General features: G+C 46.2%; 1 protein-coding gene across 7 annotated transcripts; it reads right to left on the minus strand.

Moving 5' to 3' along the window:
• Window positions 1-1,447: 1,447 nt before the first annotated feature.
• LOC119948131 (aprataxin-like) lies at window positions 1,448-27,910 on the minus strand. 7 transcript variants are annotated; one of them, XM_038770038.1, is made up of 9 exons: window positions 20,117-20,245; window positions 18,085-18,159; window positions 17,236-17,385; window positions 15,025-15,071; window positions 13,442-13,783; window positions 12,552-12,611; window positions 10,458-10,684; window positions 9,789-9,892; window positions 7,955-8,206 (listed from the first exon to the last, which is right to left on the minus strand). In XM_038770038.1, the coding sequence occupies exons 3-9, from the start codon at window positions 17,363-17,365 to the stop codon at window positions 8,052-8,054; spliced, it is 1,065 nt and encodes a 354-aa protein (XP_038625966.1). In that variant the 5' UTR covers window positions 17,366-17,385; window positions 18,085-18,159; window positions 20,117-20,245; the 3' UTR covers window positions 7,955-8,051. The 7 variants fall into 7 exon arrangements, with proteins under 7 accessions (XP_038625969.1, XP_038625966.1, XP_038625964.1 ...); XM_038770036.1 differs by having other exon boundaries at window positions 18,085-18,163; XM_038770037.1 differs by lacking the exon at window positions 18,085-18,159 and adding an exon at window positions 18,642-18,732.
• Window positions 27,911-27,993: the final 83 nt, after the last annotated feature.

The raw sequence follows: 27,993 nt of genomic DNA on the forward strand, positions 1-27,993 counted from the left end.
CATGTAGTAAACGCTTCACAAATACCATGAAAAAAAACAAAACTTTCCATAGCTGTTTTCCCCCCACTGTCAACCTCTGGAAAAGCATTTTCGATTTCCACCACGCAATTCTCTCCTAAGAAATCTGAGCAAATTATTTTTAAATTACAGTAACAGGGTTGATAGCTCCTGCTGAGGGATTAAAACAAATTGCCAGGCCATGAAATACTTGAAAATAATTGAAAACAATGTAAATATATTTTGTAGGACTCCTGTCCACCTCAGGCATGTTCACTGGGGGCACTTGAAAGAGGAGCTGGTAAGTTTCCCAGGCCCCCGACTCTCCTATTTTCTTGGGCAACACCTTGGTCAGAAAAGCCTACATCACCTCTAGGGGAAGGTTGGGTGGAGAAGGCTGTATTGCCTGAAGTTGAAACAATTAAGCTATCGATACATTTCAAATATCCGGGAAAGTCCCTATTCCCTTTTTTCACACTTCATTCAATCATATTTACTGAATGCTGTGTGCAGAGCACTGCACTAAGGGCCGGGGAGAGTCCAATATAACAACAGACACACTCCCTGCCCACAATGAGCTTACAGCCTAGAGCGGGGAGATAGACATTAATATAATATACATAATGGAGAGTTGGTTGTAAATACTGTAGTTTGGAGTTTTGCCCAGCTGCTTAGTTCAGTGCTCTGCAGAGTAAGTACTCAATAAATACCACTGATTGATTGATTGATCTGAGTATCGGGAGACTTCGGTTCTAGTCCCAGTACTGTCTGTAGCTGGCTAGCATGAGCAGAGAGCGCCCGGGCGCTTTGCACGCTTTGCGCTTACAGCACCCGGGTGCTGTACCCTTGCCTGCCTACCATCTTGGCAGGAACACAGCTCTGCAGGGACCAGAGATCGTTTGTGGGGCGCACAAACCACTATCACTAGAATCAATTTCTCTGTGCAAGCCCAAGGTTTATCCTGACAGGGAGACTCCATCACCCATCAATTAGGGGATTCATCCCCTTAGTTGCACCTTTTTCCTCCCCCCAGCTGAAGAGTTTCAGGACTGTCTCCCCGCATGAGACCATGAGCTTCTCGAGGGCAGGGATTGTGCGTCTTACCTCTTTTGTCCTCTCCCACACGTTAAGCACAGTGCTCGGCCCACAGTAGGGGCTTAATAAGTATTATCAAGTGGCTGACATGAGTGAACGGGTGCTGGCCAGGACCCTTGCCTTTAGGTTAGACCAAGGCGCCAATCAGAAGGCAGAGAAGCAGCGTGGCCTAGTGGATAGAGCACAGGCCTGGGAGCCAGAAGGAGTTCTCATCCTTACTCCGCCACGTATCTGCTGGATGACCTTGGGCCAGTCACTTTGCTTCTCTGTGCCTCTGTGTGAAAATTGAGAAAGATATACTTTGAAAAAAAGCCTATGAGAGCTCTAGTCAAGCAAGACGCTGAAACTAGTAATCAAAGAGAAAAGGAAATACAATCAACAGTGTGTATTAAGCACTCAGAAGAGGACAGACTTAGAAGACCCGATCCTTTTCCTCTAGCAGCTTGCGGTCTCCCCTCGATTTTCAAACTGAGGCACAGATCTGCGGATAGAAGAAAAAATGAGTGGGTCAGCCAATACGTGCTGAGGACATGTAAGTGCGTAATTGGCTCAGGTGTACTGACGTGGTACGAAGGGGATCTGGGGAGAAGAAATATTTATCAGGGAAGGACTCTTAAGGAGGTGTGATTTTCGAAGGGCTTCGAACACAAGGAGAGCTGTGGGTTGTTGGACGTGAAGTGGGAGGGAATTTCAGACGGGGGAAATTTCAGACTTGAGCGAGAAGTTGGTGGCAGGAGAGAGAAAAACCAAGCCCAGTGAGTAGGTTACCTTGAGAGGAATGAAGAGCGTGAGCTGGGGAGCAATGGAAGAAGAGAGTGAATAGGAAAAGGGGAAGTGAGCTGAGTGTTTTCAAGGAAAGGGTCGGGAGTTTTTCCTTGATGCAGAGCAAAATGGAGGGTTTGGAGGAGTGGGAAGACACTAATGGGATGTCATTTTAGAAAAACGGTTGGAGGACGGAGTGAAGTACGGGCCGGAGAAGGGAGAGTGAGGGAGAGTAGCGGAGCCGATGCGGTAGTCAAGCCGGGATAGGATGAGTCTTTCGTGACACCGTATTTGCATTCTTGGAAAACACAGTTATGTAAAACAACGTTATGAGTCAGAGTTTATGGGAATTGGCAGGTTTAATTCTTGCATTTGACCCTATCCTGGACTGTTCTCTTGCCACTTTACACAAGAGGAACAATTCACAGTTAACTGAGGCTTTTGTTTACAAAAGCTTTCTACTGGAGATGAGAATTTGCTTTTCTTTGGAGGGCTATGGGCAAATGGAAACAGCTTTGTTCATGGAATCCCTACTTCCTCAAAATGCCAGGAGAGAAGGGATCATTAACCATGTAGTAATAGGACTGTGGTACATAAATCTGCTTTAAACAGGTTCCTGTTAGAGGTGGGTGCAAAAAAAAAGTTCCAACGCAGCTGCAAATTAAGATAGAAGCATTTTAGTATGCCGTGACCCTGAGAAAAGCTACAGGTTACTATAATCTGTGGCCGATTTAGGAGGGAGGAGATGCCATGGGTGGAAGTGACTGCGGGCAAGTCACATTTAGCTTGTATCAGGGGCCACTGGCATCATTATAGAAAGTTTTTTAAAAAGGGAGGGGGGACAAAAGGATACTGCACCAAGGGAAAGAGAGCATGAAAGCAGGTGGACACAGGGAAAGGTGGGGAAGGGAAGTACCGTGGCCTAGCAGACAGAACAGGGGCCTAGGAGTCAGAAGGACCTAGGTTCTAGTACTGGCTCACCTCTTGTCTGTTGTGTGACCTTGGGCAAGTCACTTCACTGGGCCTCAGTTACCCCATCTGCAAAGTGGGGATTAAGGCTGTGAGCCCCACGTGGGACAGGGATTGTGTGAACCTGATTAGCTTGTATCGACCCCAGTGCTTCGTACAGTGGCTGGCACACAGTAAGCGCTTAATAAATACCATTTTTTTAAAAGGGGGTGGGGGAGCAGAGCAGGGAGAGAAGGGGCAGGGGACAGAACTGATTTACCTGCAGTGATTGGATTCAATGTTGTGGGCAGGCTTTACTTGTGCTGGGATAAAACAGTGCAGGGCATAACCCCTGGTTGCACATATTGAAGGGTGGCTGGATCATGGGGTACCCCTGCACTTTGATCAATGGCATTTATAGAATGCTATGTGCAGGGCACTGTACTAAGCACATGGGAGAATACACTATAACAGAGGTGGCTGAATTCTGCCGGGACCTGTATTTCTAAGTGCTCCGCTGGTGATCTGAAAGCTTGAACGTCTTTTCATTCAATCGTATTGACCGCTTACTGTGTGCAGAGCACTGTACTAAGTGCTTGGGAAGTACAAGTCGGCAACATACAGAGACGGTCCCTACCCAACAACGGGCTCACGGTGCTCTTTTTGGCATTCAGAACCTAGGGAGAAAGCTGCTTCAATCCCCTCCCAACTGCTGTGGCATCTCCCACAGTATGAGATATTAACACCTGAAGAAAGTGCGCTCCAAGGGTTGCATCTCCAAGACAACCATTCTACTGATTTCTGGATTAGATTCAGGACTAACCCTCTTCCCCATCTCTACTTCTCTGCGACTCCTTGTCCTGAATTATGCTTGTTCCAGATGAGGCAGCCATCTGCTTCTGTTTTTTCCAAGCCCTTTTGCATCAATCAATCCTTCTTCATTGAGTCCTTATTTGTGTGCAGAGCACTGTACTAAGCACTTGGGAGACTGTGTACATATTATTCTATTTATGCCCATAGAATATGGGCATAGATCTATAATTCTATTTATTTATATTGATGCTATTGATGCCTGTCTACTTATTTTGTTGTCTGTGCCCCCCTCTTCTAGACTGTGAATCCATCGTTGGATAGGGATTGTCTCTGTTGCTGAATTGTACTTTCCAAGTGCTTAGTATGGTGCTCTGCACACAGTAAGCACTCAATAAATACGATTGAATGAATACTCCCATGAGGTGGTGAGGGGCAGGGGTTAATACTCCCATTTTACAGAGAAGGAAATGGACACAGAGAGGTTGCAAGGATCACCCCAACATCACATTCAGGTAAGTGACAGAAATAAGTGAACTCACTTCTCCCAATTCCCTTTTTGCTCCTTTAAACCAAACCATGCTGCCTCTGGCTTGTAGTATGTAACTGGGATTTGGGACAGGTTTTTGCTGTTGTGTGTTTCTTTTTCGGAGGGGAGGGAGATGGTTTTTTTCTATTGATCCCCTTAATATGAAAACACTCCCTTTAATGCCTTGTATTTCCTCCACAACACAATTTATAGCCAACTCCTTGGTTCAGCCAAATTGTTTGACCAGTTGAGCTGGTTTCTCTCCCAAAGAAACACTGTTTTAATGGAAAATATGTTCTGTTTAGACCAATAGCTTTTAGCCTTTCTAGAAACCTGAGATACCGGTAATTACTGGAAGAAATTATCTATGATCCTAAAACACAAGATCATAGATAATTTTTAGCCAGAGGGAGCAGTAATTTAGCACCCCATAAGGTGAATTTATTTTGATTTTATTAACTCTGTCCCTTAAAATCATCCAGATAGGTGACAGTGCTGTAGCAGTAAACTGGATTCTCAAAGCGCAAATAGGCACAGCATCAATTTGCTTCCAATCAAGCACTCTGTCTGCTTACACTGTTACCTTAATCAAGGGAAGAGGAACACTTGACCAAATACTGGCCTTTGAATCACACACCTAAAAAGGCTAATGTGTTTTCCTCATTGGAGGACAAAGGATGAGATCTCTGTATCCTTTCAGGAATTCCAGTACTCTGTCCTTTCCGGCAGAGGGGATTTTGATTTTCCCCTTAAATCAACAAGAGCACTTGAGTCCCAGAATCCCTGCCCCGCTCAGGAGGGTTCAAATATTTTCTTCCAAGAAACTGGTGTTTGGACTTTAAGAATCAGGGATTGAGTCATTTCATGTAGGGTTAAAAAAAAAATGGGGAACATTTTATCAGGGCACTGCACCTTGAGAAAAACCTATACCTGTTTTGCAGTTGTTTGGTTTCCATCTTACTAGTACAATAGGTTGCTGCTACCCAGAATAATAATAATTGTGCTATTTGTTAAGTGCTCACTAAATGCTAGGCACCGTACCAAGCGCTGGGGTAGACAGAAATTAATCTGGTTGGATACAGTCCCTGTCCCACATGGGGCTCTCAATCTTAATCCCCATTTTACAGATGAAGTAACTGAGGTACAGAGACGTTAAGTGACTTACCCAAGGTCACACAGCAGGCAAGTGGCAGAGTCAGTACTAGAAGACAGGTCCTTCTGACTTCCAGGCCAATGCTCTATTTGCTAGGCCACACAGAAGTATTTGTACTCTGCCAATTAAGTAGGTTGAAAATCGTGGCCTAGAGCACAGGCCTAGGAGTCCGAAGAACCTAGGTTCTAATCCCAGCTCCACCACTTGTCCGCTGTGTGGCCTTGGGCAAGTCACTTCTCTTCTCTGCGCCTCAGTTACCTCAACTGTCTAGTGAGGATGAAGACTGTGAGCCGCATGTGGGACAGGGACTGTGTCCAAACTGATTAGCTGGCATCTACTGTGGAAACTGACCCAAGACCAGGCAACTCCATCTTAGCTTTTGGAATCCATTTTGTACCTTACCCTCGCACAAGCACCTCCTTGCCCAACTTTCCCAGCCACAAAGAGAGAGATAAGCAGGGAAAGAAACAGAGAATCATGCATTATCAACTAGATAAGCAGAAAAAAACAACCCAGAGGGGAGAATCATCCGTTGGACTTCGTCAGAAGCAGGAAACACGAGTACCAGAACAACGTCAGAGAAGAGGACTTGCAGCCGATTCGCTCTCCTGCCATTACCATCAAGCAGTGGGAAAAGACACTCCCCGGACTATAATAGACTGTGCTTTCTGCCTTTACGGCGGCGAAGTCACGCTTGCTTTTAGAGCAACAGACTCTGTCTGTCCTCACCCATCCAGACTCGTATTACCTATTGCAATAATAAATCCTTTGTGCTGTGTTGCTGTGATTTGATTGTTTTTCCAGAATCTGACACTACCCCAGTGCTTAATATAGTGCCTGCCACATAATAAGCACATAACAAATACCACAAAAACAATCCAGCAGGTCATAAAAGTAACCACTGAAGCCCAAGGCAAATGTGTAACTTTTTCACTCCCCTTTGCTGTTTGGCTCTGCCAGCTCTAATAGAGTAGCAGACCCAGGTTCTCAATCCTGGATTTGGAACTCTATGGCTTAGTTTACTCTTCAGGAAGGTCCTGTGGGCTAACAAAAAGAGAAGTCGACTAAGATTTAAATAAAGTAATTGAAATACTTTTGAGACTCACTGTTGCAAAGTACTTGAAAAATACCAGTCACTTACACTCACTTTAAAGGTGGCGATGACGGTATTTGTAAAGCACTTACTATGTGTCGAGCACAGTTTTAAGCACTGGGGTTTTAGCACAAGCTAATCAGGTTAGACACAGTCCCTACCCCACAGTTTAAGTAGGCGGGAGAACAGGTATCAAATCCCCATTTTACAGATGATGATATTGAGACCCAGAGAAGTGAGGCAACTTGCCGAAGATCACCCGGGAGGCAACCAGCAGAGCTGAAATTAGAACCCAAGTCCTCTGACTCCCAGAGCCATGCTCTTGCCCCATGCTGCACCTCAGGTGATTCTCAGTAGTAACTATCATCTCGCAATCGCTCCTTTTGTTATAGTCCCAATCAAGTGAGGCAACGCGCTACAAGAGAATCCATTTTCGTATCCGAAGTGGAAACCCCGGTCTCCTGATCTACCGACTCTGATATTTTATTAATAAAGTAAACTTACCTCAATCAATGGTATTTAGTGAGTGCTCACTATGTGCAGAGCACCAAACTAAGTGCTTGGGAGAGTACAATATAACGAGTTGGTAGACATTCCCTGTCCACAACAATCTTAATAATAATAATGATGGTTTTTGTTAAGAATTACTATGTGTCAAGCGCTGTTCTAAGCACTGGGGTAGATACAAGGTAACCAGGTTGTCCCACGTGGAGCTCACAGTTTTAATCCACATTTTACAGATGAGGTAACTGAGGCACAGAGAAGTTAAGTGGCTTGCCCAATGTCACACATCAGACAAGTGGCAGGGATGGGATTAGAACCCACATCCTCTGACTCCCAAACCTGTGCTCTTCTCCTAAAACACGCTGCTTACAGTGTAGAGGAGGAAACAAACTAATGTAAACTATGAATACGTACATAAGTGCTGTGGGGCTGAGGGAGGGGAGGATAAAGAGTGCAAATTCAAGTGCAAAGGTGACACAAAAGGGAGTGGGAGAAGAGGAAATGAGGGTTTAGTCGAGAAAGGCCTCTTGCGGGCCTCAGGGATAGAGTAGGCCGGATGTACTACTCGGACACGGTGACTTGACTTTCATCCAGATCTGAATAAACCCATTTCTCCAAGAAAATCTTCACCCCAAAAATGGCATTTGATAAACGCTTACTATGTGCCAGGCACTGTAACTAAGCTCTGGGGTGGACACAAGCAAATCAGGTTGGACACAGTCCCTGCACCACATGGGGCTCAAAGCCTCAATCTCCATTTTTCAGATGAGGTAACTGGCAGAGAAGTAAAGTGACTGCCCAAGGTCACACAGCAGACAAGCGGCGGAGCCAGGATTAGAATTCACAATTTTCTGACTCCCGGGCCCGTGCTCTATCCACTATGCCATGCTGCTTCTCACAAGAGCCTTCCCCCTTGTAAACCAGCTTATGGACGGCCAATGTGTGATTCATATATTGATGACTTGAACCCAGGGACACTAGCTGAAGTGCCACAGGGCTCACTCTTTCAAGGTGGAGTCCATATTTTCTGAACAGTATCTAAACAATGTAAGAATGAGACGGCTTCTTTTAAAACGATGCATTTTTTAATTCAACGGACAAATGCCTATTCACCTGCTCAAATACAACAATCTAGACAACTCAGACTGTTTTTGTCAGGATCATTTTGCCCAGTGTTTCTTGAGATGTTCTTTTAACTCAGGAATAGTAGACTGCTGCTGTTTGCACACATGACAGCAGAGAGGCAGTTTCAGAAATTCGGATGTCCCGTCTTGTACGGTTACTTTTCCGTCACGCCTTACCATCTCTATCACATCTGTGGATAAAAGAGATAGTGGCTAGCCCATAAGAGCAGAAGGCACAGGAGAGGGGGGAAATGGGCCTTAAAAACACAGCGCTACCTGACGTCTTCGAGCCCGCTGGGTTTTCAAAAATAAAATAACGGGATCGACCCGGGTTTAAGGCTTCGTGTTGTTTAGGGAAGATTAACTTCCTAAAGGAACTCTCAAATGAGAAACGCATTTGAGCTTTTGTGTTCAAGTGATAACAACGGAAACTGTGGTTATCTGTTCAAGCACTCCCTAGGTGCCAAGCACTGTGCTCGACACTGAGGTAGATATAAGTGGTTCGGACACAGCCCCTGGTTCGACATGGGGTGCATCAAATATCCCACATGCCAGGATATGAGAGAGGGAGAGAGAGGGAGAGAGAGGGAGGGAGAGGGAGAGGGAGGGAGGGAGAGGGAGAGGGAGAGGGAGAGGGAGAGAGAGAGAGAGAGAGAGAGAGAGAGAGAGAGAGAGAGAGAGAGAGAGAGAGAGAGAGAGAGAGAGAGAGAGAGAGAGAGATGACTGATGCTGCTTTTTTGAGGGAAAAAACTTCAAGGAGGAGTTAAGACACTATGAAGATGGATTAGGAAGCCTAGGCCCAGGGTACCAACACAGCACTGTAGAACTGTTCTTGTTCTCCCCTGGGCCTTCCTCGACTCTGTCATAAGAGGCTCTTACTCTTTTTCTTCTCAAACGTTTACAATCTGGGCTTGCCCTAGAGACTGTGACTAAGGGTCAGAGTAGAAACTGACTCGTTCCAGAACAAGGTACGCAGAACGCTTCGAGACAAGGCAGGGGCCAGGGCTGCCGGCGGCTCACTTGGCCGCCTGGTGTGGGTGAGGGGAACCTCACGAGATCCCACTGGACAAAAGAGCAGGAATGGGGGCCGGGGCACAGCTTTCCCTGTCTCTCCCCCACCGCACAATCCCCTCACTAGGGAAGCCCCTTGGGCCCTTCCCAAGCCTGTGGCCCTTCCCAAGCCTGTGGCTGCCTGGCACACCTGCCATTTTGGGCCCCCTCTCTGTAGCCTCAGGCAGGAGGTGGCACTGAATCGGGGTCAAGTCCACACGTTGGCACATAAAACTATGCCAGTGAGGGGCGGCCCACGCCCCATGTCACTGTGGAGCCCCAATCCTGGCAGCTTGGCTTGGCACAGGGGAGCAGGGGGTGTGTGGTGATTGTGTGAAATCATCCACTTTGAAATAATCCCTACAAGGACGGGCACGCCAGCACATATTGCATTACCCAGGCCCCATTCCATCTCTGATGGTCAGTTCCTCGAGGGCAAGGAACTATGGCTTTAACTTCTACTGAAAGTGCCCAGGCACCAAATACAGTACCCAGCAGAAGCTCAATTAATCCTGACGACGATGACGTTGAAGACGATGACAAGTGACAGACCAGGCCCAGGCTCCCTGCTACTTGTCTCTAGACCTGGTTCCTAACCAAAGTATTTTCCTCACGTGGTCCCATTTCGGGGCCAAGCTTGTACCATGAATCTTCTCATTTTTACTGAGGAGCTTCAAGAGGTAGGGGAAAATGCACATGAAAGTCAAAAAAAGTGACTTTTACCTTGTGATTCTAAGAAATATTTGGTATTGAAAGAATTCCAGTGTTTTTTACTCTTCAACCAAGGAGAATCAAAATCCTGACTGATAACATGGAGATGGATATGGCTGTTGGAGGAAAAACAACAATATTTCAGACTTTAGGAGCTCCTTCTTCCAGCTCGAACTTTAGAAGCTTGGCTCTACCAAACTGTCTGCACTGAAATGCACGACCTTACATTTGAATCCTATGAATACCACCGTTTTGAAACTGAACTTGCCCAAGTAATCCAAGAAATGATAACGATACCCTAAAAAGCCACTTTTAAAATAGTACTACACTGTAAGCTCGTCCTCTAAACTGTAAGCTCATTGTGGGCAGGGAACGTGTCTACCAACCCTGGGAGAGGACAGTATAACAAGTGCTTAGTACAGTGCTCTGTGCACAGTAAGCACTCAATAAATACCACTGATTGATATTTAAACCCAACTTTTCGGGCTGAATATCTGGCTACTTCTAAGCTCTGAAATAAGAGCTCTGTATCAGTGTGAACAGGGGCTCAGATTTTGAAAGGAGTAAAAGACAAAAAAACCCAAAAAACCCTGAAATCAGAAACCCATTTCTTTGGCAAAACTCATCTCTTTGTGATAAAAAAACTTATAAAGTGAAAATAATTTTGCTAGGAATTCTTACCTCATGCTGGGAATAGCATGGTAACCCATTCTGAATTGCAAACGGTCAGAGTCAACACAGCCCTTTGTCAGCTTCTTCCCTACAGTCTGCATATGCTTGAGCAGCTCAAGATGCTCTCTGGTAACGGCCTTCAGACTGGCAATGGACTCCCACGGTAAAACTAGCCAGTGGTTGCGGGCCTTGGGATATTTGTCCTTAATGACAACCACCTTCTCATCTTTGTAGACCTAAGAGAGGAAAAGGGAAAAAGGATGTTTACAAAAGTCGAACAGAGTCAAGTATCACACCACAAGGACAAGAAGGAAAGAGCAACAAGCTTGGGAGTCGGAAAGACCTTGGCCCTAATTCCGACTCTGCTACTTCTCTGCTGGGTGACCTTGGACAAATCACTTTTCTCTGGGCCTGTTTCCTCATCTGTAAAAATGGGGATTAAGAGTGTGAACCCCATGTGGGGCAGGGACTGGGTCCAACCTGATTAGGTTGTACCTACCCCAGTGCTTAGTACCGTTTTGCTTAACAGATACTGTTACTAAAAAAAGAAAGGAGGTGGGGGGTGGGGGGTGGCGGCACCTATTGAAATGTGAAAATTGCAGGCTCAAGTGTCAAGGAAGATACCAGACCCTTCTTCACCCAGCTAATGGTAAAACATATTGGAATGGAACACGTTACCACCCCCAGGGCATTGAACGGGCTAAAAATATCCACAATGGTTACAAAAGGGATGTCCAGGGAGAAATTAAGGATGTCATTTGGTACATTCCTTATCCTTAGGCCACCAAGGAAGGTGATCATCATACAGTTCCGGCAAGCTTCTGGTTGCCATTGTAGAAGACAGAATCTTGGGATTAGTGGCTCATTGGTCCAACCCAATAATGGCAAGGCTCTTATGTAAAAAGACCTTGTCTCTCTCTGAATTATTTTTTACAAGTGACTGAAGAATACAGATTCAAGTTGGCCCTTTCTCCCTCCTACTCTCAAGCCACGATGGCATGGAGCCAGGGCCATTAAATCATCTCTCTTCCAGGAAGCATTCCCTAACAGCCCCCTCCCCCACAAACCCCACCCCCTCACCTTATTCTCCTTCCTTTCTGGGTCACCGATGCACGTAAGTCCATACCCCGTAAGCATTTTGATACTCACCTCTCCCCCAGAGCACTAATGTACATAGCTGTAATTTACTTATTTGTACTAATGTCTGCCTCCCCATCTAGACTGTACAAGCTCCTTGCAGTCAGGGAATGTGCCTACCAACTCTGTTATAATGAACTTTCCCAACTGCTGAGTACAGTGCTCTGCACACAGTAAGGGCTCAATAAATACCTGTGATAGCCCATGCAATATACAGATAATTTTGAGGGTCCCTCCAATAAAATATTTTCTTAATTATGCACATAGGGAGGTCAGTGGAAAAAAAGAATTCAAAGGATTAAGAACCTTACACGTGGGTTACCCTATGCTTAACACACAACTAACTAAACACAACCTTTAAAAGATCAGATCTGCATTACATTCTCTAAAAGACTGTCTGGAAAATGGCTGAATTTCAGTTGTGACAGAACCATCCAACTAGAAAATAGGGCAATATGCTCCACTTACAGTGTTCAAGTGGCCTTTGGGGAGTGGTCAGGCTCCCTAGACTGTAAATTCACCCAGGACAGGGAATGTGTCTACCAACTCTGTTGTGTGGTACTACTAAAGATGATGATAATAAAGATAATAATAGGTTAAGCGCTTACTATGTACCAAACACTGTACTAAACGCTGGGGTAGATACAAGATATTCAGGTTAGACACAGTTCCTGTCCCATAACGGGCTCTCAGTCTAAGTAGGAGGGAGGAGTATTTAGTCCCCATTTTACAGATGAGGAAAGTGTGGCACCGAGAAGTTAAATGACCTGCCCAAGGTCACACAGCGGACAAGCAACAGAGCTGGGGTTAGAACCAGGTCCTCTTACTCCCAGGCCCATGCTGTAGGCCATGTTGCTTCCTTAGTCCTGCGCTCTGCACACAGTTAAGTACTCAATACATACCACTGACTGACCGATTAATAAAAAGGGGGAGAAAAATATTTTAATCCAATTGAAATAAACTGACCTGCATTTTTGGATCCTGCATAGAGGTCTTCAAACCCTGGCTCCAATGCCCGAAAGATTCCTGAAGCATGAACAATTTTGTTAAAAGACAACATTTAGCACACCCAAATGAATAATCCAGGGAATCTTTAATGAGTACAATCTTCTAGACTTTCATCACTTCACGGTAACCTGTTTTGGGGGTCCTAAGAGTTCCTCATTTTTTGTTTCATCCAGAAGGAGTCGAAAAGTCTTTTCTACAACTTCTCTCCCTCTCCTTCAAGTCCTCGCAGTTTAGCAATGTAACCACCCGCGAACTCTTACGACCGGAAGGCAGTCTGAAAAATACATCTCTGGAGAACAGATGCCCAGAGTAACCTGATAAATGAAGAGCTTTTGCTGTTCTCATGAAATTTTAACCCATGGGTACACTATGCCAATTTTAGCACCCACGTCCATGTACACTCATGTACTCCTTCAGGTTTGTAACACTTATGTACATATCCATTATTTATATATAAATATATAATATATTTATACATTTATAATCATATTATATATGTATCATTATACATTATATATTATATAATAATATAATACATTATAAATATATTATATGTTGTATATTAAAATATTTATATGTGTATATAAGATATATATCAATGTCTGCCTCCTCCTCTAGACTGTAAGCACATTGCGGGCAGAAAACTGGTCTGTTAGACTGTACTCTCCCAAGCACTTAGTATAGTGCTCTGCACATGGTAAGCCCTCAATAAATACGATTGACTAATTGACTGCAGAAGGTTGAGTTTGACAATTTAGGAAAAATTATGGAGTGGGGAAAAAAAACAAAGATGAGGCACTAGTCAAGGTGACCATCTTGCTTTCAACCACCCACATCTATAGGCTCACCTGTTTGAAGGAAGAATCCCCACTTGAGAGCATTAAGGTGGCAGAAGTGCTTGCGGGGCTTGGTTGATGATGCGCCCTGCCCTCCGGCAAGGCAGTCTCCTCCCTTTTCATCTTTTTGCCAGCTTTGCTTTCCACATTGCTTTTCTCAGCGCCACTATCGCTTGGTCTTTTTGCGGTTTTCTTCTTTGCTGCTTGGCCTTCAGGGCTCCCGGTTTCTTCCCCAAATTGGACACTGTAAGGATACAGGCCATTCACCATGCACAGGGTCTGTCCGGGTTTCAGCTTCAGCTCTCGGTTCTTCCCGATGACTACTGAGTCGATACTGGTTGGATTGACTCCCATCTACGGAGGAAGGTAGAAAGGCAGAAGCTCCATGGGCGAGTCACGTCACTTCTCCGTGCCTCAGTTCCCTCATCTGCAAAATGTGGATTTCGATCTCCCTCCTACTTAGACTGAGAGCAAAATGGGGGTTCAATCTCTGTTCTACCTCCTACTGGGAGCCCCATGTGGGACTTGATGAGCCTGTATCTACCCCAGTGCTTAGTACAGTGCTTGGCACCTAGGAAGCCCTTAACACATACCACAATTATTATTATATTATTCTCCAGACTGGGGAAAGTCAGATGTAGAGGGAAGAGTTAAAGACATCAGGTAGCACAACATCCACGACTGTTGGGATCTACGTTCAGGAGGGCAAATCATGTAGCTGGGAAATTTCACTTCTGATGAGTGAAGGGGAGAGGAAGACCTGGGGGAAGGAATGCTCATAATGATAACAATAATGGTAGGTTAAGCATCTTATGAGCCAAGCACTCCACTAAGAGCTGGGATCGATACAATCCAGTCAGATCAGACACGGTCCCTGTTCCACAAGGGGTCTGCAGTCTAAGTGGGAGGGAGAACAGGCAACTGGATCCCCCATTTATACAGATGAGGAATCTGAGGCACAGAGAAGTGAAGTGACTCACTCAAAGTCACACAGGCAAATGGGGGAGCTTGGACAGGGACTGTGTCAAACCTACTTAGCTTGTATCTACCCCAGCACTTAGAACAGTGTTCAATATGTACTAGGTGTTTAAATACCATAGTTTTTTTTTATAAAAAGAGGAAGGCTTAGGTCAAGAGGTAGACTGTACCCCCATCCCCCAAGACTGTAAGCTCCGTGAGGGAAGGGAAGATGTCTACCAGCTCTGTTATATTGTATTCTCCCAAGCACTTAGTACAGTGCTCTGCACATAGTAAATGCTAAATAAATACCATTGATTGATGGATCATAGTGATGCAGTGCAGGGCAATAATGAAAGATGAGAAAGATTAGTGCAGGGTGCGTTGATGGGGGGGACCTTGGGGTACTCAAAGTGAGTGGTAGTGGATTCAGACAGCAAGGGACAGATTGGATGAAATACTACTTGTTGTCTTTTTCTCTTACAGAGATCTTGGAAAACCGTTGTGATAACCTATACGAAGTACCCGCCTTTCTGGAAAATCCCACCACCACCAATGCAGAGTTCCCACACAAAGTTCAGGACTGTTAGGAACCATATAAAACGATGAACAATAAATCCGAGAAACGAGCCACGTACCTGCTTCACTTTAACATACCCCTTCTTGCAATCTGCTTTCAGATATACTGGAAGAGAGAGGGGGAGGGGGGAGGAAAACATCAAAAACGCTCAAGAACTCAGCAGTTACCCCAACTCAACTAAGAGTAATAGCACCTATTTCACTGGGTGCTGTGCACTGCACTAAGCACTTGGGAAGTACAAAACTAAGAAGTGTCGGATGGCATTATTCTCGACTCCACCCACTCTTTCAACCTTCGTTTTGGGTCTGTTACCGAATCCTGTAGGCTATTTCAAGGATCCACCCCTTCCTCTCCATCCAGATGGCTACCCCATTGGTCCAAGCATCTGGAAAACTACCTCGGATCTCCACTGATCTCCTGGCCTCCAGTCCATACTTTGCTCTGCTGAACAGCTCACTTTTCTAAAACATCATTCTGCACACATTTCCCCACTCCTCAAAAACTTCCAACAGTTGGCCCAGTCCTCTCTGTATCGAGCAGAATCCGCTGACCATTGGCTTCAAGTCAATCGGCTCTCACACACCCACTTATCTGCTCTCTTCTCCCACTACACCCCAGCTCACACACTTTGTACATTTCAAGATAACCTATTCATTGTGCCTCATTCTCATCTGTCCCCCCACCGGTCCCCTTGCTGGTGCCCCCACTTCCCCTGTGCCTGGAAGCCCCTCTCCCCATTTTCAAAGCCTTTTGGACACCTTCACCTAATCGCCCCAGTTTTTATCCCCAACTGCACCTGTGGCCCTTAAGAACTCAAAACCCTGCAAAACACTTCTAAGTAACTACGTTATGTATTCTATTAGAGCCTCCTACCTGTAACTGGTTTCTGTCTCACCTGCTAGAGCATAAGCTTCATAAGGGCAGGGACCATATATACCAATTCTGCCTTACTCTCCTAATTAACCAATGGTATTTATTGAATGCTTACCTGTACAGAGCACTGGATTAAAGATTTAGGAGCGTAAAATACATTTGGTAGACACGATCCCTGCTCTCGAGGAGCTTACAGTCTCTCAAGTGCTTAGAACAGTGCCCGGCACAGCAGTTAGTCAATATCATTCATCATTATCAGTCATATTTATTGAGTGCTTACTGTGTGCAGAGCACTGGACTAAGTGCTTGGGAGAGTACAATATAACAATAAAATAGACATCCCCTACCCACAGTGAGCTGAGAGGGGATGGTGGCCTACATACCCATGCTATAGCCCTAAAATCCCATATCTGTTATTTATCTATTTGTACTGATGCCTGTCTCCCCCATCTAGACAGTAAGCTCGTTGTGGGCAAGGAATGTGCCTGTTCTATTGTTGTACTGTACTCTCCAAAAGCACTTAGTACAGTACTTGGCACGTGATAAGTGCTCAATAAATACAACTGACTGAATCCAAGAGCCACATCTCAGAGATCAAGGATCGACTGGTCACTGGACTTGCCAACACCTAATTAGTAAGCCCTTGTGCCAGACGTGTAAAGCCCCTGTGTAGTTTTGATTATCTGTGGGCTGTAACTGAACCTAGCATCCTGTCCAGGCTCTAATCCTTGGAATGGAACTTTCGGACACTCACAGAGATACCGCTAACATGCCTGTCACCTATATTTATCCCTTCGGTGCCAGTATTTCACCTCACCTCACCCTAGCGGGATGGCTGTTGGACTTGTACCCTGAAGCACAGGCTTATTTCTATCTTTATGATCATCGATAGTATCGATTGAGTGCTTACTGCGTGCAGAGCACTGCACTAAGTGCTTGGGAAGGCACAATAGAACAGAGTCACTAGTCACATTCCCTGCCTACGGAGGAAAAGAGTGCTCTGGCACAGATATTACCAATATTATCAGGGGATTCTATTTTCAGGAGAAAGACAGGCGCCAATACAGAAGCCAGTCATCTTGAACTGCCCCATCCTGCCTAAGTGATGGTTGTATGCCATGGGCACTGCTTTGTCCATCTCCACCCTCCACCCCCTACTCCCGGCCCCCACACCCACTTCCGATCCAGTCGACCTGGGTCTGCTACCTGCTGCCAACTCGGGTCCAGCAACCTCATTGGAGGTGAGCGAAACTCAGAGAGTGGAAGGAAACTCAAGGCGTGAGCAGAGACCAGCTGGTCAACATGAGTAATTCCCTTAAACGAATCCTGTACAATTCATGTCCCTTGGACAGAGGAATCTTTGTAAAAACAATCATTAACCGCAGCCATAGTTTACCTTGTTGCCGAGAACACTTCTTGTCAGTAATCTGGGTCTCCGGGTTTCGTCCCAAGATGACCATTTCTAAGTGTGGAAGCTTGATTCGTTGGTTGCAGTCATCCTGCCTCACTAACCAGCACTCCCGCATTATCACCCTAAGGCAGAAAACTGGAAAAGCACAGGGCAACAATCGCATTTCAGAGATGCTCCCAAGAGAACATTTCTATTTTGACCCTAATCTGTTACCCTGCGTGAGGCTGCACATTATATTTGGCAGCTAAAGAACAGAAAGACTCCATGTCCACATCACCACCCTCTTGTGCCTTTTTCCACACATCCATTCAGAAAAATGACTTTTCTCTAAATGCTAAGAGCTTTAACTCCTGCCAATTTACAGGACAAATGCTTCTTAGCATGCTAATAAAATGGGTGGAATAAATAAGTCATTAAAGAAGGCTAAAGGGAAGTTCTGCTTTAAAGTATATGTTATACCCTCCCCCAATTTCACGCTGCATTAAATGAGCCCTTGATAGATTGAGGTTTCACAAAAATTACAACAGAGAAAAACCATATTTGTCTTGCTTTTACTTAAGTGTTCTTTTCCCCACATTTTGCATTCCCCATCTCCATCTTTGGCAGGAGAAGGGAATAAATACAATAATCCATAGCACTTCAGTTGAGCCAGACCTGATCCTGACCAGAATCCCACTTTTCAATACCCGACACTAGAGAGGCGTTTACTGCGATGCTCTCGTTGCCACACATCTAATTGGAGAGGTCGGCTGAATGGAGGCGGGGAGGAAGGAGGCTTATGAACACCCTTCCCTCCCACAAATCTCAGATGGCCAAGAATTTGCTCTTTCAAACCTTCACTTGATCAGAAATGCTGCACGCTTTGGCCCCGCTGGGGCTCACACCCTTCGACCACCGTCCTGGCACAGCCTGTCTAATATAATAATAATAATAATGATGATGATGATCATAATAATGGCATTTATTAAGTGCTTACTATGTGCAAAGCACTAATAATCCTGGTATTTGTTAAGCGCTCACTGTGTGCCAGGCACCGTACTAAGCACTGGGGTGTACACAAGCAAATCGAGTTGGACCACAGTCCCCCTTCCAGGTGGGGCTCACATGTCTCAATCTCCCTTTTACAGATGAGGAAACTGAGGCACAGAGATGTGAAGTGGCTTGCCCAAGGTTGCACCGCAAACAAGTGGCAGGGCTGGGACTAGAACCCACAACCCTCTGACTCCCAGGGCCATGCTCTATCCACTACGCCAGGCTGCTTCCCATTAAGCACATACACTGTTCTGTCCTGTAGTGCGTGTTGTAAAAAATGCTCAACTGATTTTACATTGAGAGCTTGAGGGGTGATTTTTTTTTTATAGTCAACACAAGCCACCTATATCAAGAATTACCTGAGGTCAGAATGCCTCTCTGCTAAAAACCTAATGCTTTCATGGAGCAAATATTTCAATTATCTGTGTGCCAACTGCAAGTACACTCGAACTGAAAGACAAATGCATTACAAAGCATTAGTCTACCATTACGTGTCCTCATCAAGAGACAACATTTTTATTTTTGCCTTAACAGGGAAGCAACAAGGCCTAGGGGTAAGAAAACAGGCCTGAGCGTCAGAGGACCTGGGTTCTAACCCCAGCTCTGTCACTTGTCTGCTGTGTGACCTTGGGCAAGTCACTTCACTTCTCTGGGCCTCAGTTATTTCATCAGGAAAATGGGGATTAAGACTATGAGTCCCATGTGGGACAGGGACGGTGTCCAACCCAATTACTTTGTATCTCCCCCAGCGCTTAGTACAATGCCTGGCACATAGCAAGTGCTTAACGAATAGCACTAATAAAGCACTAAGAATAATCTTTATTATTATTAGGCCTTCCCAAACTGAGCCCCCTTTTTCCTCTCCCTCTCCCCCTCCCCCCTGCCGTACCTCCTTCCCCTCCCCACAGCACCTGTATATATGTTTGTACAGATTTATTACTCTATTTTACTTGTACATATTTACTTTTCTATTTATTTTGTTAATGATGTGCATATAGCTTTAATTCTATTTGTTCTGACGATTGTGACACCTGTCTACCTGTTTCGTTTTGTTGTCTCTCTCCCCCTTCTAGACTGTGAGCCCGTTGTTGGGTAGGGACCGTCTCTATACGTTGCCGACTTGTACTTCCCAAGCGCTTAGTCCAGTACTCCGCACACAGTAAGCGCTCCATAAATACGACTGAATGATTAGCTCTGCCACTTGTCTGCTGTGTGACCTTGGGCAAGTCCCTTCACTTCTCTGTGCCTCAGTTCCCTCACCTGCAAAACGGGGACTCGAGACCATCTCCCTCCTACTTGAACCGGGAGCCCCAAGCGGGGCCCTGATCATCTCGCAGCTATCCCAGCGCTGAGTCCAGTGTTTGGCACCTAGGAAGCGCTTAGTCATCATCAATCGTATTTACTGAGCGCTTACTATGTGCACAGCACTGTACTAAGCGATTGGGAAGTACAAATTGGCAACATATAGAGACGGTCCCTACCCAACAGTGGGCTCACAGTCTCATGCTCTGCACACAGATTCACTAAATCCGATCGAATTGAATGGACGGCTAGCCCAAATGTTATTATACGGACATTTCCATCGCAAGGTAGCTCGGCAATAGAAACTCTTGGAAAGCGCGTGCCTCGCAGAACAAATACGGTTGGGCGGTTAGGAATTCGGGGGTCGGCGCGGCCCGTGGGCTTCCCGGTTTTCCTTGCTGACACCACCACCACCACCACCACCGCCGGCCTCTCCCCTGCCCTGGGCCGTCCTTACCCCCCAGGTCCCTTGCGCCTTTTGGGGGTCCCGCCCTCGGCCGCCCCGCTCTGCCCGGGACCCCGGTGTCCTGACCTTAGCCGCTCCGCTTTGCTCGGGACCCGAGAGCCCTGCTCTGGGCCACTCCGCTCGGGCCCCCGAAGGCCCTGGGGAGGACCTGGACCGGGTCGCCAACTTTCTGCTGGCGACGACGGCCCGCCGAGCCGCCCGACTGCGCAGACTCCACTCCGTTACCAGCACGCGCCAGCGCCCTCAGATGACATCACAGAGCGCCCTCGGCAGCCTAGCAACGCTCCATGGCAACGTGCTGCGTCACCACGCTCGCTGCCCGCCTTGTCAGCCTGTCAATCAGTCGGTCGTGTATCCCGAGCGCGTACTGTGTGCAGAGCACTGGATTAAACCCTTGGGAGAGTCCAATACAGCAGTATAACAGACACATTCCCTGCCCACAAATAAGAACAATATGATATACCTCATCTGTGAAATGGGGATTAAGACTGTGAGCCCCACGTGGCACAATCATCGTCATCAATCGTATTTATTGAGCGCTTACTGTGTGCAGAGAGCACTGTACTAAGCGCTTGGGAAGTACAAGTTGGCACCACATGGAGACAGTCCCTACCCAACAGTGGGCTCACAGTCTAAAAGGGGGAGACAGAGAACAGAACCAAACATATTAACAAAATAAAATAAATAGAATAGATATGTACAAGTAAAATAAATAAATAAATAGAGTAATATCTCAAATAAATCTCAAAGATAAAAGATAAAAAGATGAAAAAGATAAACGATAAATCTCAAAGATCTCAAAGATCAAATCAGAGATTTGATCAATCTGATCACCTTGTATCCCCCCAGTGCTTAGAACAGTGCTTTGCACATAGTAAGCGCTTAACAAAGGCCAGCCATCATCATCATTATTATTATTATTATATGGTATATGTTAAGCGCTAACTATGTGCCAGGCACCGTACTAAGTGCTGAGCTTACAGTCTAGCGGGGGAGAGTGTATTGATATATCATTAATTATAAATAAATGTTCAGGCTTAATATTATTTGCAACATTAATATAATTAGTATTGATAAATTGCTATAAATCAATCACATAAATGAATTAATTAATATAAATTAATGAATGACAGCTAGACCTAAGTGCTGTGGGGCTGGGATCAGGGATCAATCAATCAATCAATCAATTGTATTTATTGAGTGCTTACTTTGTGCAGAGCACTGTACTAAGCGCTTGGGAAGTACAATCAATCAATTGTATTTATTGAGTGCTTACTGTGTGCAGAGCACTGTACTAAGCGCTTGGGAAGTACAATCAATCAATCGTATTTATTGAGTGCTTACTGTGTGCAGAGCACTGTACTAAGCGCTTGAGAAGTACAATCAATCAATCAATGAATCATATTTATTGAGCGCTTACTGTGTGCAGAGCACTGTGCTAAGCGCTTGGGAAGTACAAGTTGGCAACATATAGAGACAGTCCCTACCCAACAGTGGGCTCACAGTCTAGAAGGGGGAGACAGAGAACAAAACCAAACATATTAACAAAATAAAATAAATAGAATAGATATGTACAAGTAAAATAAATAAATAAATAGAGTAATAAATATATACAAACATATATACATATATACAGGTGCTGTGGGGAAGGGAAGGAGGTAAGATGGGGGGAATGGAGAGGGGGACGAGGGGGAGAGGAAGGAAGGGGCTCAGTCTGGGAAGACCTCCTGGAGGAGGTGAGCTCTCAGTAGGGCCTTGAAGGAGGGAAGAGAGCTAGCTTGGTGGATGGGCAGAGGGAGGGCATTCTAGGCCAGGGGGCTGGACAACAAAGGGAATAAGTCAGGGCAATGCAGAAGGGAGGGGGAGAAGAGGAAGGGGCGGGGAGGCTTAGTCAGGGAAGGCCTCTTGGAGGAGATGTGCCCTGAATAAGGCTTTGAATGGCGGGGGAGAGTCACTGTCTGCTGGATATGAAGAGGGAGGGTGTTCCAGGCCAGGGGTAGGATGTGGGCAAGGGGTCGGCGGCGAGGTAGACGAGATGGAGGTCCAGTAAGAAAGTTAGCATTAGAGGAGTGAAGTGTGCAGGCCGGGTTGGAGTAGGAGGCTAGTGAGGTGAGGTTGGAGGAGGCAAGGGGATGGAGGACTTGAAAGCCGATGGTGAGGAGTCTCTGTTCGATGCGAAGGTGGATGGGCAACCACTGGTGGGTCTTGAGGAGTGGGAAAATGTGGCCTGAGCGTTTTTGTAGAAAAGCGATCCGGGCAGCAGAGTGAAGTATGGACTGGAGAAGGGAGAGACAGGAGGCAGGGAAGTCAGTAAGGAGGCTGATACAGCAATCAAGGCGGGAGAGGATAAGCGATTGGAAAAATGTGGCAGCAGTTTGGATGGAGAGGAAAGGATGGATTTTAACGATGTTGTGAAGGTTGGGGGAAGCCTAATGAGGCAGGGAAAGGGGTCACATGGATATAAGGTGGCCAGATCTGGGGGGGCTCAAAATTGATCAGGGAGGGAGCCAGGGGTGGGACCTCCATGGGCCAAAGCCAGAAGGACAGGAAAGGGAGAAAGATAGCCAGGAGAAAAAAGGAGGGGGAAAGAGAGAAAAAGAAAAGGACAGGGAAAGAGGGGGGCCAGAGAAAGGAAGGAAAAAAATAGGGAATGTGGAGACCACGAGAGCTGGGGAGCACAAGGGTCAAGGACAGCCCAAATATTCAGATAGAGATACGTGCAAATAAAGTACTTGGATCCTACCAGCGGATCTCTTTGCAGCACCCCAGGCTCATTGCTGGGGCCCACAAACGGAATATCTTGCTCATGCCCTGGGCTTGAATCCCCACTACCACCATCCAGGACCAGCTAACAAGGTTCTCCAAGCCATGGTTCGGTGGGGGAGGGGGGCAGTGAGCTCCACTGGAAAGGCCTGGACAGTGACGGTAGCTGGAAGCAGGAGGAAGTCACCACCAGTGGCCCTTCCAGGCTGCTTGTCTGCCCGTCCACAGAGCACACTGCGGGGATGAAGAGGCCTGGCAATGAACCACCACCACCTCTGCTCTCCCTGCTCCATCCCAGTTCCATCCTGGCGACTTTGGTGACCCCAGAGACCAAAAGACCCAAGTGGCGGAGAAGGTTAAGAGGCAGCCCTGGCAGAACGAGGGGACAGTCAGCTCCTCGTGGGCAGGAACCATGTCCACAAACTCTGTTGTACTGTACTCTCCCAAGCACTCAGTACAGTGCTCTGCTCACAGTAAGTGCTCAAAGAATACCACTGATTGATTGATTGATAGGCTTTGGGAGTCAGAAGGACCGGGGTTCTAATTCTGCCATCACCACTTATCTGCTAGGTGACCTTGGGCAAGTCGCTTCACTTCTTTGGGCCTCAGTTACTTCACCTGTAAAACAGGGATTAAGACTGTGAGCCCTATGTAGGAGATGGACTGTGCCCAACCTGCTTAGTTTGTACCTACCCCAGTGCTTAGTACAGTGCCTGGAACTTAGTAAGCCCTTAGCAAATACCATTAAAAAAAGAAAAAAAATTGTGCCTACCACTCCAGGTTGGCTGGTGGTATAAGTGGTCAGAATTTTGTGTGCCTATTTTGGAGACTTCATTCATTCATTCATTCATTCAATCGCATTTATTGAGCGCTTACTGCATGCAGAGCACTGTACTAGGTGCTTGGAAAGTACAATTCGGCAACAGATAGAGACAATCCCTACCCAATAACGGGCTCACAGTCTAGAAGTGGGAGGTAGACAACAAAACAAAACAAGTAGCCGGGCGTCAATGCCCACCTTCTGCGACGCCACTATCGGGATTCAAATCTCATTTTGGATGCTTGCTTTCTGAGCCTGGCTCAACATGGACAATAATAGGAGCATCACATCTTGTTGCTTTGATATTGGCCAATATAGGCAGAAAGCAGGATGTTCAGGGACCTGGTTCTTAGTACCGAAGTACCGAAGATTGTGACGGAAAGTAGGCTGTAAGTCATTTTGAGAGAACTAGGAGAACCTGAGATTTTCAAAAGGAGACAGACTGACAAAGATGACCTCCTCTACTTCCAAGATTTGGGTTTAGATCTTTAAAAAGTGCCTTGTCTGAGGGGAAATCATTGAATAAGTTGAAAAGGGTATAGAAATAGAGAAATGACACCTCTGGTGAAAATTAGAACTAGTGTTTCACAATTCCACTTTCCGCCACCAATTATTTTCCCCTCATATTTGCTGTTTTCTGCCCAAAATTGTTTCCACTAGGGTGAAAAGTTTTATCATAAGAAACAATGAATGAATGAATGAATGAATCGATGGTATTTATCCAACGCTTACTTTATGCAGAGCACTGTACTAAGGGTTAGGAGAATACAGTATAACAGAGTTGGCAGACACGTTTCCAACCCATGAGGAGTTTACAGTCTAGATGGGGAGAACTCCAAAGGCATATGGTGCTTTTTTAGGACTACAACCAGACAATACTACCTTTGGATAACTCAGGGTGAGGGAGTTTTTCCGTTTGCCTGCTGTGAGACCTTGGGCAAGTCACTTAACTTCTCTCTGCCTCAGCTACTTCATCTGTAAAATGAAGAGTCAATATTTGTTCTCCCTCCTACTTAGACTGTAAGCCCTGTGCGGGACAGGAAACTGTGTCCAGCCTGATTACCTTGTATCTTCCCCAGCTCTTAGAACAGTGCTTGAGACATAGTAAGCACTTAACAGATGTCTGCTGTGTGACCTTGGGCTAGTCACTTAACTTCACTGTGTCTCAGTTACGTCATCTGCTCCTAATGGGCAGGGAAAATATCTACCAACTCTGTTCTCTTGTACTCTCCCAAGTACTTAGTACAGGGCTCTGCACACACTAAATGCTCAAGAAACACGATTAGATTGATTTATAATAACCACCATTAAAAAAGTAATCCGAAGTGTCATCAAGCTAAATGTCAAACTCCTCACAGCTGATAGCCAGTAATAAAATTAATTAGTTTGCTCCAGCAGCAGAACAATTGTTTAATGGTCTAGGGACAGAGCAGGTGCACAAGGCCCAAGCCCTAAAGCTAACAACCTGGTTATGCTCACAGCTGGGCCCACCAGCTTTCTCGTGGTACAGGTAGCTCATCCCCAGTCCCTGGGGGCATGAGGACTCCCAGATCTCAGCCAAAGGTCTCCCTACCCATGGGACCCAGAGCCACAGTGATAGATGGGCCTGTCTTCCTCCGACCCTAGGGAGAGCGGGCTCAGAGCGAGAATGGTAGCTCCCAGCATTCTTCTGGGTGATGTTGAAGTGGTTCTTGGGGAACTCGGAAAGCAGTGTGGCCTAGCGGCTGGAGCCTGGGCCTGGGAAGTGGAAGGACCTGCGTTCTAATCCCGGCTCCGCTGCTCGTCTGCGGCGTGACCTTGGGCAAGTCACTTCACTTATGATTCAAATCATAAAACCCCACCCAACCCCCCCTAAAGAATAGCTTCATCTTTTTTTCAGCTACTCCTTTTACAAGATCTAGAGAACAAAGCAAAGATGTGTTGTGAACTCGATTGCCTTGGCAACCAAGAGGCAATCAAGCAGGTCTACAGCTGAAAGGGTTTGGAGAGAAGGGGGCAAGTGTAGGAAGGAAAATTGTCTATTGCAAGTCATTCTACTCCTTATCTGATCTTTGTTCTTCCCACTATTTGTAAATATTTTGCATGCCTATTTTCCCTGTTAAATTGCAAGCTCCTTGTGGGCAGAGAACGTGTCTTTTACTTCTTCATATTTTTCCAAGTGGTTGTATTCAGTATCTGCTCAATAAATACATTACTGCTATTGAATCTCTGTTGACTGTAAAAACAGAGTAGTTTCTATGCAAGGGGTCTAAATTAATGTGGCTACGTTGGCCTTTTCTGGCTTTAGTTTGCTTAAAGCAATATCGCATTCCTATCTATGTCTACTTGGAAGAGCGTTTATATTGCTCCTTAATTTCTGATTGCTTTAATAATAACAATAATAATGATAATGGCATTTATTAAGCACTTACTATGTGCAAAGCACTGCTCTAGGCACTGGGGAGGTTACAAGGTGATCAGGTTGTCCCATGGGGAGCTCATAGTCTTAATCCCCATTTTACAGATGAGGTAACTGAGGCATAGAGAAGTTAAGTGACTTGCCCAAAGTCACACAGCTGGCAAATGGCAGAGCCAGGATTTGAACCCATGACCTCTGACTCCAAAGCCCGTGCTCTTTCCACTGAGTCACGCTGCTTCAGGGATATTACGAATTTTTGGACAAATACTGTCATAATATTTGTCTGAATATAGGGTTGGAAGAACAAATAGATCTATTAATCAATCAATCGGACTTGTTGAGCATTTACAATGTGCACAGCATTGTATTAAGCACTTGGGAGAGTACAGTATATCAGGGTTGGTAGACACGCTCCCTGCTCACACGAACTTAGAGTTTAGAGGGGGAGACGGACATTGAAATAAATAAATAAATTCTGGATACGTACATAAGTGCTGTGGGGTTGAGGGAGGGGTGAATAAAGGGAGCAAATCCAAGTGCAAAGGCAACCCAAAGGGAGTGGGAGAATAGGAAATGAGGGTTTAGTCAGAGAAGGCCTCTCGAAGGAGATGTGCCTTCAATAAGGCTCTGAAGGTGGGGAGAGTGATGGTCTGTAGGATATGAAGAGGGAGGGCGTTCCAGGCCAGAGGCAGGATGTGGGCGAGAGGTCAGTGTCGAGATAGATGCTATCAAGGAATGGTGAGTCGGTTGGCGTTAGAGGAGCAAAGTGCGCAGCTGGATTGTAGGAGGACAGCAGCGAGTCTGGGGCGGGGTGGGGGGGTGCGTAACTAGAACCACAGGAAGCCTGCATCCAGCACCTGGAATCAGGTGGAAGTCCTGAAAGACTCTAGAATTGTTCTCTGTTCACTTGGGTGGCAGGGAGCCTTCTGAACCGGCTACAGTTCAAGTTACTCTGTTCCCCCGGAGTGGGTAGGGAGCCCAGGCCTGCTGCAGTCTATCGGGGAGTGAGCAGGCCAAAGTTGGGCTGTCATCTTAGCCGCACCATGCTTCGAGGGGCAGGGCAGTCTGGCTCCTAATTCCTGTGGGTGGAGCGGTGTGTGGGCCGGGGGGGGGGGGGGGGGGGGGGGGGGGGGGGGGGGGGCGTTTATTGGGAAATCTAGAGTTGGCACCCTTGCCTCTTGCCTCCAGGGAGGATTCCACCAAACTCCTTAAGAGATGGACATTTCACAACCTTGACCAGTAACCCCATTCCGGCGCTTAAAGAACGACTCAAATGAAAGTCCTTGAGGCCTCAGGGCAGTGGAACCCTAAGTTTGCTCCCTGGCTTCTCCAGGTACGTGCTCTCCCCGGTTTTCTGCACCCCTCCTCCCCAAATACCACTAGGGCTATTGAGAACATTTATTATGGCAGAAGAGCAGGGGGAAGTGGGTACTCTAGGGTCATCTGGGATTGGGAATCATTCAATCATATTTATTGAGTGCTTACTATGGGCAGAGCACTGTACTAACCACCGGGAAAGTGCAATACCACAATGCGCTACAGTCTAGAGGGGGAGATAGACATGAATATAAATAAATTATGGATATGTACATAAGTGCTGTGGGGCTGAGGGAGAGGCGAATAAAGGGTGCAAATCCAAGTGTAAGGACGATGCAGAAGGGAGTGGGAGAAGCCTTGGAACAGCTGCCCCTTTTAACCAATTGTTAAAGGAAACCTGACTGACAGGAAATTGTTTCTCAACCCAACCTAAATCACTCCTACTCTAGTACTCTTGTTCTATTTCAGTGGAGAGGTGGAGAAAAATCACTTACTTACGAATCTCATTTTGCCTCTTCACATAGCAGGGCCAAAACAGACTTCAAGGTCCAGATGGGTGGAATCGGTCAGTACAGACCTAGAAAACAGTTGAATAAAAACGTTAGCATCAAATATGAAATTTACCCCACACATCCACGTAAGTGT

This window comes from Tachyglossus aculeatus, chromosome X4, assembly GCF_015852505.1.
Source record: "Tachyglossus aculeatus isolate mTacAcu1 chromosome X4, mTacAcu1.pri, whole genome shotgun sequence".
Classification (NCBI taxonomy): domain Eukaryota; kingdom Metazoa; phylum Chordata; class Mammalia; order Monotremata; family Tachyglossidae; genus Tachyglossus; species Tachyglossus aculeatus.